Genomic DNA, 12,912 nt, shown 5'->3' with positions numbered 1-12,912 from the left:
AGGAGCAAGCTCAAAACTTAGCAGTTGCCAAACGTTCATATAATTATGACCTTTGAAATGACCACATCTGTGAACATATTTCAGGAATGTAATGCAACACAGTTATGCCAAAAGAGAAATTTGACCTAAATATAAAAAGATGATATTATTTCTCAATCCCATATAGTAATAATGTTCTACAAGCATCAGTATTAATTCTGCAGGTACAAGCTTATTTTCTCCAATGCAGAATTCTACTTATGCCACACTGCATATCTATGGCCACTGGCCGCTAGTTTCCACTCCTTGCCACTTGGACACCATGACCCATCCCCAATCTTCATGCACACTTTATTGTCAATGATAGCAGAGTAGAGATCTGACCGGACCTCCAGAATTTTGATTGTCGATCGGCTATGGATATCTTGTTGTCTCCGGATGTTCGTCTGCATGTAATTTAAAAACTTAGAAAGGATTCATGGTTGATCATAAATATTCCATAGGGTATAGTTAAGAGTACCAGTTTCGCAATTTGGTTGTGAATGGAGTCACCCCAATCATAGAAGTGATCATAAAAAACGCTTGGTATCCCAGGATGTGTGAGGATGTATGCATATCCCTGAAAAGCAAGTTGGCAAACTGGGATTAGGGAAGAAAAATCAAAAGAACTTTCAAAGAGATTAAATATTCATTCAATTGTGGAGAGAACTGGATAGAATCTATAGAGAATTAATTTACTTAACTTCTTGGTGAGAAATACTAGTTATAAGGAGATTGATTATTTGTAATATTTCTTGGTGAGAAATCCTGTCAACCCAAGCCCTCAGCTTCCACTATAGACCTCTTCCAGGGGTGCGAGGGGCGAAGCCCCCCGAGGTACGGACCCAATCCGATTTTGATATAAATCTTCTTTTGTTTTCTTTTAAAAAAGCATGAGAGATAGGGTGTCCTGAGGTTAGGGTTTTGTTGAGGCGGTTCTATTCTTCTACTCCATTTTGATTATAGTGAAATCTTGGCTCCATCCTCGCCTGTGGATGTCAGCCTATGACCAAACCACATAAATCTGTGCATATTGTGTTTTTCTTTTTTTCAAATCTCTTTGTTCTTCTTCGATTTCATCTAGATATGTTCGTTTATTGTGTTCTGCAAATTAGATCCAAGGATAATTGAGAGTTAGAAGCTGAATGTTTTCTAAGCTCTACCTACAAGAACAAGGGTTATGTCAAATTAGATCGGAAGATCAATTTTTAAGTTCCTATAAATCCATTTTCTATTCTTTATTAATCTACATTTCATTTGATATTTTTTTTTCCAGTGTTAGTTTTTTTTTCAGATTTGGTGCTGATATGCATATTAGCTTAGGTCTCAATGTCAACACTTTTTCTAACACACATGGAGAATTCCCAAATCAAAATATTTTCTATCCAAATTTTATGTGCATCAGTAATATATTCCTTTACTAGCAAATTACAAATAGCTATATTTATCAATACAATACTCCAACTTTTGGTTGCTAAACTACTCTTATCTCTTTCTTAAGAGATAAGAGAGCTAAACCATAGTTGGCACGTCTAGTAAAGATATTTTTTCCAAAATTACCATAAATAAGAAGGGTCCAGTAAGTTGGACATCCACTGAGAGTTTGCTTTTTATAATATTAGAGATAGGTGGAAGAAACTTTATGCAATACCTCCATAACGTGATCAACTGGGAAAGGCCAATGACCCTGGAAAAAGTAAATCCTCCAGTAAGTAGATGTTTCGATTTAAACCAGAAGTTGCAATTGCATCAACAAACATCTTTCACACATTATAGCAACTTTTAATATGATCTGATGGCTTATCAGGATGCCAATAATCAAAAAGAGAGATATACCTGAGTTGATCCTGTGTCATGGTTTTCAATGAATGTAACTGATCTTGAAGGCCACCACCCCATCACACCAGGCGCCTTCCCCTGAGGATCACGCAAACGCCATAGCTCTCCCTTAACTGCTTCCTGTATGGAAAATATAGTCCATCTGATAAGTTTTAGCAGGTCAATAGTGCTTGCTGTTGGAACAAAGTAGAGTTCCATTCCTATGAAAAAGAAGACAATCAATTCATTGTCATACCTGAAGGATACCCTTTGTTGTGAAATCAAAGGCAGCACAAAGCCCTCCGGTGTAATCAATCCAATTAATGATTCTTTGTCTATGACTATCTAAACAATTCACAAGATAATGCATAAATGTTATTCCTTAAATGAAACTGAATATCCATGCAGATGCTATATAATATAAAATGAATAACACTTTAATTATTACAACATGTACACTGTCAAAAGTCGATATCTAATTGGAATTTGATGTTTTGTGGTGGATAAATTCATGGTCATATAATCAGTGATATTTCAAGGTTTAACACAAGATTTTGACCTGAACAACTCCAGTGACTGATCAGACTCATTTAGATTCCAACTTGTATATTTCTCCAGAATTTTAATTGGTTCAAAGCAAGGTCCGCCGTACCAGTACCGGTCGGCGTACCAGTGGCCGGCCGGACCGGTACGGTACCGGTCCGGTCCGTACCGGCCGGTACCGGTCCGGTACGTATCGGCCGGTACCGGTACCGTACCGGCCGGTACGCGGTGGTTTCAAAAACCACAGCGTCGTGCTATGGTTCTAAAAAAAAAAAAAAATCGTACCGGTGCGAACCGGCCGGTTCGGGTTCGGATAAAAAACGGAAAAATACTGGTTTTTTTGTCGTTCCGGTACCGGTCTAGGACCGGACCGGTACATACCGGCCCGTACCGGCCGGTACGGCATTCCATGGTTCAAAGTTTAAACTTACTAAGGCACTAAGGATCTAGAATATGGTGAATACATGACATTATGAGCCTCAGCTACGTTCATTAATTTGATCAGGTGGTATGATCCATTCACTATATGATCTGTAAGCCAATTGCATATAACTTGAGGCATGTCCTTAGATCCAGTCATATTTTCCCAAGAAAATAGTAAGTACAACTTGAATAGAAAGATTTTACAATTAATTTTGCATAAACTTTCCTTAGTGTTTATAAAGGTTCAATCATGAGATTAATAGGAGATTATTACTAAACAATTATATATTTCCTCACAGGATGTCATGGAATTCTCAAAACTAGACACACTGAAAGAATAAATAAACATACTAAAGTCTCTTCCAAGATCTATCACCACCTAATTTATCTTTTCAATTAAAACTGCAACTAATTCACATGATTTCGCAACTTTTTGATATTTCAAAATTTTGTAAAGTTGTTCTAGGAACATTCTTGACCAATCCCAATCTCTAAAACAAACAAAAGGTTTACTTTTAACATTATTATAGTGGATCGAACTCATTCTTGAAGGAATCCAACTCTCTACTAATTTCTGAAAGCTCCAATTAGAGTATCAATTTCATATAGCAAGAGCTATTGGTTCAAATCGAATAGCAGGTAAAACCAGGTGAAATCCCCCTTTTTTTCCAGCATGACAACAAACACAGAGGAGTCAACTGGATGACCAAAAAATTTGATAAGTATCCCAGTGCCTGATTCATATCTAATTTGAATACATACTCACAGTGATTCTAGTAGCTGAAAGTCAGTGTGCAAATAGCACAATTTAACATTGTGCAGCATCGTAAATCTACCACCCCACTCGACAAACTATTTTTAGTGATGATGCTATAAAGCCTGACTCCATGTTATAGTTTGAGATGAACTTAGGTCCCTCAAACAATACTTTCTTGTCAGAGGAAAAATACTTGTTATTACCAATGAAAGTTTCTCATAGTGCGTAATTTTTTTAATGTAATCAGCAAGAAACCTTACTCTAGGAAAAAGAAGGTTCCACCTTCTTTCACATAAGAAATAGCATAAAAGAAGACTCAAGTCCCTAAAATCTCATGAAATGCTAACATTTAAATGTCACCGGAACTTTTTTTCCTAATTTAAAGGAGAAAGAACTTAAAAAGCTTTAAAAATGGAAAATTGCTATAGTGGGTTTTTAACTAAAAATACCTTTTAGTTTTTTTTATAGTCCAAAAAAAGACTTTATAGGTTCCATGCCAACCCCATGTTGGGTGCCAGTACTAACATGGTACAGCAAAGACCAACACTAAAAATCATGTTTATAAGCATGTTGATCATCAACAGGTTGTTAACCATGGATACCTTCCTACAACTTTACCACTCAAAGTTATCTTCGAACTATTCATCACCAAGCCCATTAATTCACTAAGGCTAATGCCAGCAATTGCCAGATTTTCTCAAGTCCATCTATTCCTGAAGGCAATTGCTGCCAGTATTGGCTGTAGTCATTGAGGCTGATATTGTTTGCCCTGTTAGGAACAAGAAAAATTATAGAATTATAATTTGTCATGTTCATGAGGGCCCCTTAATTTGTTGATTATATTAGTTCAAAAGATGTCTTGTTTTTTTTCTTTCAGCTCAGAATTCTGCAGTTATTGAAGTAATCAAGTCTCTGTTTGCAAATAAATTAATAAAAAACAGAACATACAAGTATTACATATTATGTAAATAGTCAATGCAGCACCAGATCCATTTTTTATTTTGTTATGTTCCCTATATTAAATCCAGAACTTTAGGTAAGTGCACATAAAATATACTATATCATAGAAGAATCCATCATAATGCAATACAGTGAACTTGTCCAATTATGCAAGAAGATAACTACATATTACTGTACATGAATATATATTTATTACATGATTAATACCTTGGTTGTAGTCCAAGCGATAATCAGGAGGACAGTAGTTGCAGGTATCCCAATATTCCCCCACAGAGAATATTGGCTTGGACTCCTCAACATATTCTTTTACAAACTTAGGGGCATAGCTGAAAATTAGACAACATTCTGTAAACATTAATTTTAAGAAACATTAGCAAGCACGATATTAGAAATGCTAATTTGCATGCGGCATTCATTTACCCTTTTGCAAAATCAAAACGGAAATCTTGAAAACCAATACTTTGGCAAAGCCATTTTAGCCATCCAATTATGTCTTTCCGTACAAATGCTTGGGTATGATCTATGTTCGGAACTCCATGAAAGTTATCACCAGTGCTTCGGCTACCCTGGATGTATAACATAGATATAAGAAGAGAAATGCAACTTCAAGAACCTCTACATCCTTATCTCCAAAAGTGCAATGTAAGCATGACGTGTCAATGCAGCAATAGCTTAACCACGCAAACTAATTAATAGATTAATTTGTTTGAAAAGTTAACAAGAATATTATTTCAATAAGTAGCCTTACCAGTCCACCAGAACATGATGTTACAGCATGTTCATTCCATGGCAGCGGAATTCCATCATACCGATTGTATGCTCCCCCATGTCCTCGAGTAGTCCCAACTCGATGATTGATAACTATGTCAGCCATTGCCCTGACTTTGTTTTGATCCATTTTTTGAAGTAAAGCTTTCAATTCCAGGTGAGAACCATAAGAAGAATCAAGAGAATAGAGGTTCTGCGGTAGGTATCCTGCAAATAAAGAAGAGAAACATTTCTCTTTTAAGCACTACTTAAAAAAATAGAGATCAACAGCTGCAGTTTTGCTGACCTTCTGGAGAGAATGAATGGGTTACTGGTGGCAGCCATGCTGATGTAAACCCACATTTAGCAAGATCTGCAACCTTCTTTTCCAAATTCTTCCACCAACCATACTTATGAGATTCCCAATTGAAAGCCTGCTTTTCAGTAATGTATCTTAGACATAAATAGTTATCATGTTTATAAAACAGCCTGTTATAAAGTTTTACCACGTCAAGGATACTAAAATAAGGTTTTATCCACCAGCTGATTATGTATTCTTGCTTTAATCTTGTTTCGGCTTCTGAATATTTTATTCAAAAGAACATAATTTCAGATGAACTAGTAGTAAAAAATCCACCCACATCAATCTACACATACAATTTTTGGCTAGTATTCTTTAAAAAACAATCTGCACATATAGTTAATGAATTTATATATTACAATTTGATATGTATTTTTAAGTTACAATCCGTCATTCACTCATCAAGCAGTCACCTACTTATTTTCCTCCACTGCACTTCTGCAATTGATGACAGCTTTTTTTGCTAATTAGTAAAAGCATTGATGTGTCACACTGATGCATACTAAACAGCCATGGCACAATCTTATGCTGATAGATGTCCCACTTTTCTTCCAATACTTATTATCTCCATGATTTCCAGATTTTTGGTAATGACATAGAGGAAAACTTTAGGATTATGCATTTGTATTGTGCATATAAATGTATTATAATTGGTCTGACATTGTGATATGAAGAGTTGGGCCTATTTTGAGTGTATACGCGCATTGTAGTCCCTGAAGATGTTCCATCATTTGCTCAAGTTATAGGCAACAAGAGCTGCAAATTGCCTGAGATGTTTTTCACAGCCTGTTAATCTCCATTTTTTAATGTAACTACACCGTTAAGCCCTTTGTTTTAGTATTCTTATCACATTGTCGCTAGACTTACAGTTAAAGATGCCTTACAATTTTCAATTATATCTATATTATTCCATATGTATTATTTTCTGTATTGTAAGATGTGCACATATAAGACCACATATAGCCAGTGTGTGTTTGCGTGAAACATATATCAACATAGCTTGTATGTTATGTTACATGTGATGATTATGGACAACTTTAAGCAAACTTTTTTGGGGCATTTGGGCTACCATCCACCAAACAAAATGTGAGGGCCCATGCTAGTGTGTGTTTAGTCCCACATTAGTTATGCACTGAATAAATCATGGATATTTATACAGAGCCAAAGGATCCAAATAACACCTTTTTGCTAGCCCTTTTGGATGAGGTCTTACATCATTGCAAATCTAGAGCATACCAGGCACATGGCCTATGTGGACTAGGAGATACTGCAGTATAACCCATTTGGGGCTGACCACAGGCTAATCTTGGTATTTATGATGAAGTTTGAATGGATTTGGACTCTTGGCCTAGCAAGGATGCGAGAGAAACGTGGGGAGTGAGTGAGGACCCATGCGGGTGAGTGTTTGTCCCATATTAGTAATGCATCGAGTAGATCTTGGATATTTATACAAGGACAAGAAACCTAAATAATACCTTCTGGGGTGGCCTTTTTAGGTAGATCTTGGGTGGTTGTAAGATTGATTGCATAAATGCAATATTCCAACTCTTCCACCTCAAGAGTCGTATTAAAGATAAAATCAATTTTCCAAACTCTTCATGATAGCCATGTAGAGCTATCAAGGAAGATTTGTCATTCCATTGTAGTACACTTGTAATAGATCATAGATGTGCTTAACTCAACCTTCTCATTATAGTTTACCATGATATTGTCACTAGAATTAAAAATATATGCCATTAGTAACTAAAGTTGCTATAAAACAGAATAGAACTAAGCATCTTTTTTAGCCATAATTGAAGCGCATAAATCCACCTTCATACTATTATTTGGTATGGGAGCAACCTCTTTCTATTTGAAATAGGCAAATAAGTCAGTAATCACTATTTGCAACACTAGCATACCAACAATAGAGTTATTGTTCCGACAAATTTGAGATGGGCCATTATGCCCTCCCCTCCAACTCAAAATGGTGCAAGAACCATGATAGAAGTTCTATATTAGCTCCCACTAATACTCAAATGCACCAAGACTAGCTCTATTCTATTGATGTTGCATTATTTCCTTCCCGGTTCATCAAAAAACACCTTCATCTCCTTTCTACACTATGCCTCAATAAGGCCTCCTTCATCTCCTCTCTTTAGTGAGTTCCGGCATACATGATAGATTATTTTGGATTTCTTGTCCTTTCACTGACTTAGATTTGTTTGTCCATCATAAAATCTTCTTATCATTGCTCAAATTCAAATTCCTTTCAACCTTCATGTTCAGTTGATCACTTTCCATCTTATTACCATCGTCCATATATAGATGCAAAGACTTTCCTGACCTATACCTTAGAGGAAGTTGCAAAATCGAGAGTGGGTGCAAAAGCAGGTGCCAATGTAGGGTGTGGGTGTAGGGAAGCAAATATTTTTTAAAAAGAGCACTTTAAAAAGGAAGGAAGTGCTCAAAAATGGGAGAGGATTCTAGTTTCTAGAAAGATTATGAAGCAGGTACGTTACCTTTGTTAAAAGATTCCTACTATGAAGCCTTAGACAAAGCCTAAAGAAAGACCATAAATGTGATCTTGCAGTTGAGACAAACTATCAGTTTCCACTCATATTCTAACAAGATGGTCTCTGCTCTATGATTTCCAAAACGCATTTGAATAGGATCAGGTAAACCACCCTCCACGTGCACCTTGACCAAACTCAATCATGTAAAGGTGTCTTACCTGATGCCTCATTGTAAGCTGTTTGCTTCTCACAATGAAGCGGGTTTTGCAATATGCTATCGATCCTTTTTCAATGGCCTCTTTAGGCAGGCAATGAAACCCATAGTGAGAAACGAGTCCCACTAAGAATAGATTTGAGGTGTGTTTTTAGCTCTGTGCCTTATGCTATTGTCTAACAACAAGAATATGACCCACATAGAACCCAAAACTTCTTGACATATCATGTATGAGCATCATCTTCTCCTCAAAAAATGATGAAGAAAAGCCTATGTTATCAATAAATTTGAAAATCCTCTTCTATTTCCCAGTATCTCTCAACAAATTTACAAAGAAATTCAAATTTGGATATCATGCATAGAATGTTCCCTTATATCTTTTCTTTGAAGTGAACCACAACTCTTCTCTCATCACAGAGCTTTGGTAGGACAGTATCTAACTAAGCATTTTCATCCAAAGAAAATAGGAGGTGTAGTGCCAAAAAGATAGCTCCTAAATGAAGCTGAACTAAGGGGGAAAAATGAAAGCGGGTTGATGCCTACAGGTTTGCACAGTGGAGGCAGAAAACCCTCTATGTTCCCAGACAGAATCTAGATTTCACAGCTTGCAAGTCTAATGTCTGCCCATGTTAAGCCATAACAGCATGAGGAGGGGACAAAGTTTTAGATTACTTAATCCTCTTTTCTTCTAAGAAAACTGAAAGGATGGCATAGAGCTGCCTCCTTTCCCATGGGAAGAAAACCTTAGCAGATTCAGACTCCAACAAGCTTCTTCAATGTCATTTAACTTTTTAACCATATAAAATAATTCTATGTAGATAAACCATTCTCAAGATTTTACTCTGACTCAGAAAAAGTTTCAGGCCCTACCTATCGCTCTAACTAAACTTTAAGCAAGTATTCATATTTCTCCTACTAAAAATTGTATTAGTACCATCAGCGAGAAAATTTCTGTCCATTAACAACCTCACTAGGCTGCAACACATATGAAAATACTGATAATAATACATATAAGAACTAGTATATTCTATTGGAACTCTCCTTTGAGGGAGATTCTTTCTCGTGGAATAAAGAATTGTATAAGAAGAAACCTTTCATTTTCACATTATTTAATTCCTGACACCAGGAACTAGATTTTTCATAATTTTCAAATAAATTTAGGATGCCAATTGATGAACATGAATCACTTGGCTTGATATATTATGCATTCTCATTAAATCAATGTATTAATTGAGATCTGATATTAAAAAAGATAATTCCAGTTAATAACCTGAAAAAGAATTTCTCTTCCTTTTTGTATCACTCCATCTGCGATATTGAATAAAAAAACAACAGTTGAATAAGTTAGTATACTCAGAAACAGGACATGATCAGATGAAAGGAACGTAGAAATGCATCATTCTAAGGCAATCATCTCTTTAGAATAACTATGCAGCGTCACTTAATCTGAAAAAGCCGAATCTTAAGCACTTAAAATCTCGTTTAAGCAACATATATTAAAATCTTATAATCAAACCGTTCAACCATATGAATTATGAAGTGCAGATGTGCATGTGCGTTCTTTCATAAAGGGTTTTTTCATGCTGCTGAGGAAATATATATTTCATGGCAAGTGATGAAGCAATTGGTAGTCAGAAATACTTCATCAGCAAAATCCAAAACAAAGTTGAATAGAGAACCTTCCTATATCAGATAGAGCAAGTGTCGGAAGTTATTTAATTTTTTATGCAGGCCAGAACATGAGGTTCCACCAGAAAGTGAGGCCCAAAACAATTTCTGATTGACTCAATCAACAAGCAGTTATTAGCAAGACATAGGTTTAGACCCCCTCTTTGAAATACAACCAAAGATCAAAGTGGCTGATATTTGCACTACAATCCATAGACTACAATCCACACCTTATACAATAATATCAGTGCCACCATTTAATTTCAAATATGCTTATATTCGCACATGACGAATCATGTGTTTCCAAACATTCAGACTATGATATGTATCTAACAAATGATTACATAGAACCTACTCATGCTCTACTGCAGAATTGAAGCTTGAAACCTTTGGACAGACTCTGATCAAGTCAATCAAATATGATGTTACTAGAGGATCTATTAGAGGAAACTATATATTTATTGTTAATTACAAGCATTCATTTGAAAAAAAGACTACAAAGCAAGAAACTACTTGACAGCCTTGCCCAGGAGATGGATATGATGGCGATGCCCTAAGCTTGTCGTGAAGTTATGCAACTTCGATATGTTTTAGTGATAACCATTGATCTCCATATATCTAAGCTAACAAATTTGGAAAAAATGTGATTGATAATACATGTTGCTTCAATTTCTTTATGTTTGAAGACACAGCACATCCAGTTTTATCATAACCTCATTAAAGACCTTCACAAGAAGGTCATGCCAATTCTAATTATTCTGGTTCAGAAGCTGCTAGCATGTCTATGCGTGCGCACAAAAACATGCAAGCACAATGTATACATACACCCATGCACATGCACATGCACAGGCATGCAAAGCAATTGCAAAAAGAATTGGCATTTGGGACTTTGTGTGACAAAGAAGAAAATGACTTGTAAGGTGCACCAATTTAATGACTATGCCAGCCATACTCATTAATTGAAAAAGGTATGAATGATAAGAGGGAGGAGGGGTGGCCAGGTGGGGGGAATTTACTGTGCATCATCTCCAATGCATTTAAGGTCTATTTACGATTCTATACCTGATGCTTATCTTTTTCATGCCTTCTTTAAATGAGATTCTTGTGCACAGATCATGAATTTTCTGAGGGTGAGTTAACTCTAATGTACATTTCATGTATACTGGATCAGTCAAACAGAATATATCCTTACTCTCACTGTGCATGAACTTGAAACAGATTCTAAATATAAAGGCCTCCAGCATCAATGATAATTAAAATAAAATAGTCTAGCACTCAAAGTGTTACAGAATATTAGAGGAAACATATTTACCACTAAATGACTCTGTTCTCTTCAATTTGTCATCTGAAACCTGCATTTTGAAGCAAATGAAAATTGAAAATAAAATATGTAGGACATGACTCTGTAGACTGCCAATAATTGGGACCGCAAACTGAAAAGTAAGGGAAATAAGCAAGAGAAGAACAGCAGAAATTACTACATACACTTTTGAAACCCATCTCTGGTCACCAGTCCAGTTGAATAAAGATTTGACGTTAGATGGATAAAGAAGATGCAGGACTATGACCCCTGCATTTTGTAAAAATCCCATATATTGAGTTCAACATCAAAAATAAAACAATATCAGAGAAAAATATTGAAGAACAAATTGAAAGTCTTCAAAATTCACCAGTTCAAATGAAAGTAAAAGATGCTTTAACAGGTACATAAAATGCTCAAACATCAGCACAGGAAAGCATGCTTTGTTCTAGCAACATACTTAAAACTTCGAACAGATATATAAAATGATCGAACGATAGAGTCTTTATGTTGTATTCACTGTTTGCATTTCTCCAATCAATTAGCTAGTAGTCTCTCAAAAAATAGGGATTAATCAATTGCTCTAAAAAATGCCTATCTTTGCAAAGCAAAAGTTTTTGCATATTCCCTGACATATTTCCACAAGTGCGGAAAGAAATAGGCAAGTCTAGTGAGTCTCATAAAAGCACCCAAACACACATTCCCAAAACATAGGGAATGCTACCATTATGATCACTACCAGTTTAGAGTCTGAATAATGAATTGTGGAACAGCAGAAGAAGCTCAAGTTATGCGACGGCACGACGAAGGTTGTGTTATTAGTGATCTTAAATTGCTAAAAATACAAACTTTATGCTCCCAAAGGACAAAGATGGAAGAGAATGGAAGAGAAGGAAGCAAACCGAGCAATTTAGAACCGCAAAGGCAAAGAAATCAAAGCCGTGGCTGATGAATGGATCGATGGGACGACCTCCTTCGCCTCCTGGGGAAATTTATAGCGGGTTGAAAAGAGACTTTCGGAATTCCGGTGGCCCCACGGCAGCAAACTACGCCGATTCCGTTCATTCCTCCTCGTTCGTCACTTGGGACAGAAAACGACCGCAAGGTCGAATCGAATCTATGCCATGATCGCCGTACCCGTCTCTCTCGCCGTTGGAAACGAAAAGGGGAGGAGCTCCAGAGCGCGTAGAGGACCTCGGAAATGGAATGTCAAAAGGGTATTGGAGGATCTTGGCAAGGAAAGCGTGAGAATTTTGACGTCCCTCTCTTCGCCCCTTCCGCTGCTTTTTTTGCTTTCAGATCTCTTTATTGGTAGGACTTACGTTCGTTCTTTTTTGCTTGCTTTTTTAAATGTTTTTTTCGTTCTTCTTGTTGTTCTGCCGACGGTTGAGAATGGAGGACAGGGAATCCGAATAATAATAATAATAGGTGATGTTTAGTCACCCAAATGCCAGATGATTCTAGAGATCACTATTTTTGATGTACTATATTTTAGTAATTAAAATTTTTTAGATATTTATGAGTAATCTATTGATATTCTATAAAAATTTATTGAATAAAAATATATTTAGTAATCATATAAAATATATTATTATTGATATAAAGATG

The 12,912-nt window shown here is 36.1% G+C and overlaps 1 protein-coding gene across 3 annotated transcripts; it reads right to left on the bottom strand.

Moving 5' to 3' along the window:
* Positions 1-119: 119 nt before the first annotated feature.
* Positions 120-12,693, bottom strand: AMY2 (alpha-amylase-like 2). Of its 3 annotated transcripts, none has more exons than XM_039123772.3 (13): positions 12,207-12,693; positions 11,490-11,574; positions 11,317-11,356; positions 9,607-9,644; positions 5,574-5,700; positions 5,268-5,494; positions 4,940-5,085; positions 4,727-4,845; positions 2,093-2,181; positions 1,855-1,977; positions 1,670-1,705; positions 500-598; positions 120-425 (listed from the first exon to the last, which is right to left on the bottom strand). In XM_039123772.3, exons 2-13 carry the CDS (start codon positions 11,502-11,504, stop codon positions 234-236), a joined length of 1,251 nt encoding a protein of 416 aa, XP_038979700.3. In that variant the 5' UTR covers positions 11,505-11,574; positions 12,207-12,693; the 3' UTR covers positions 120-233. The 3 variants fall into 3 exon arrangements, with proteins under 3 accessions (XP_038979700.3, XP_038979702.3, XP_038979701.3); XM_039123774.3 differs by having other exon boundaries at positions 500-618; positions 12,207-12,676; XM_039123773.3 differs by having other exon boundaries at positions 12,275-12,673.
* Positions 12,694-12,912: the final 219 nt, after the last annotated feature.

Source organism: Phoenix dactylifera, chromosome 3 (genome assembly GCF_051530095.1).
Source record: "Phoenix dactylifera cultivar Ajwa chromosome 3, Ajwa_hap1_PhDact_Kaust_v1.1, whole genome shotgun sequence".
In the NCBI taxonomy this organism is placed as follows: domain Eukaryota; kingdom Viridiplantae; phylum Streptophyta; class Magnoliopsida; order Arecales; family Arecaceae; genus Phoenix; species Phoenix dactylifera.
Note: the sequence above shows the minus strand (reverse complement) of the source record. Positions and strands in the feature narration are given on the sequence as shown.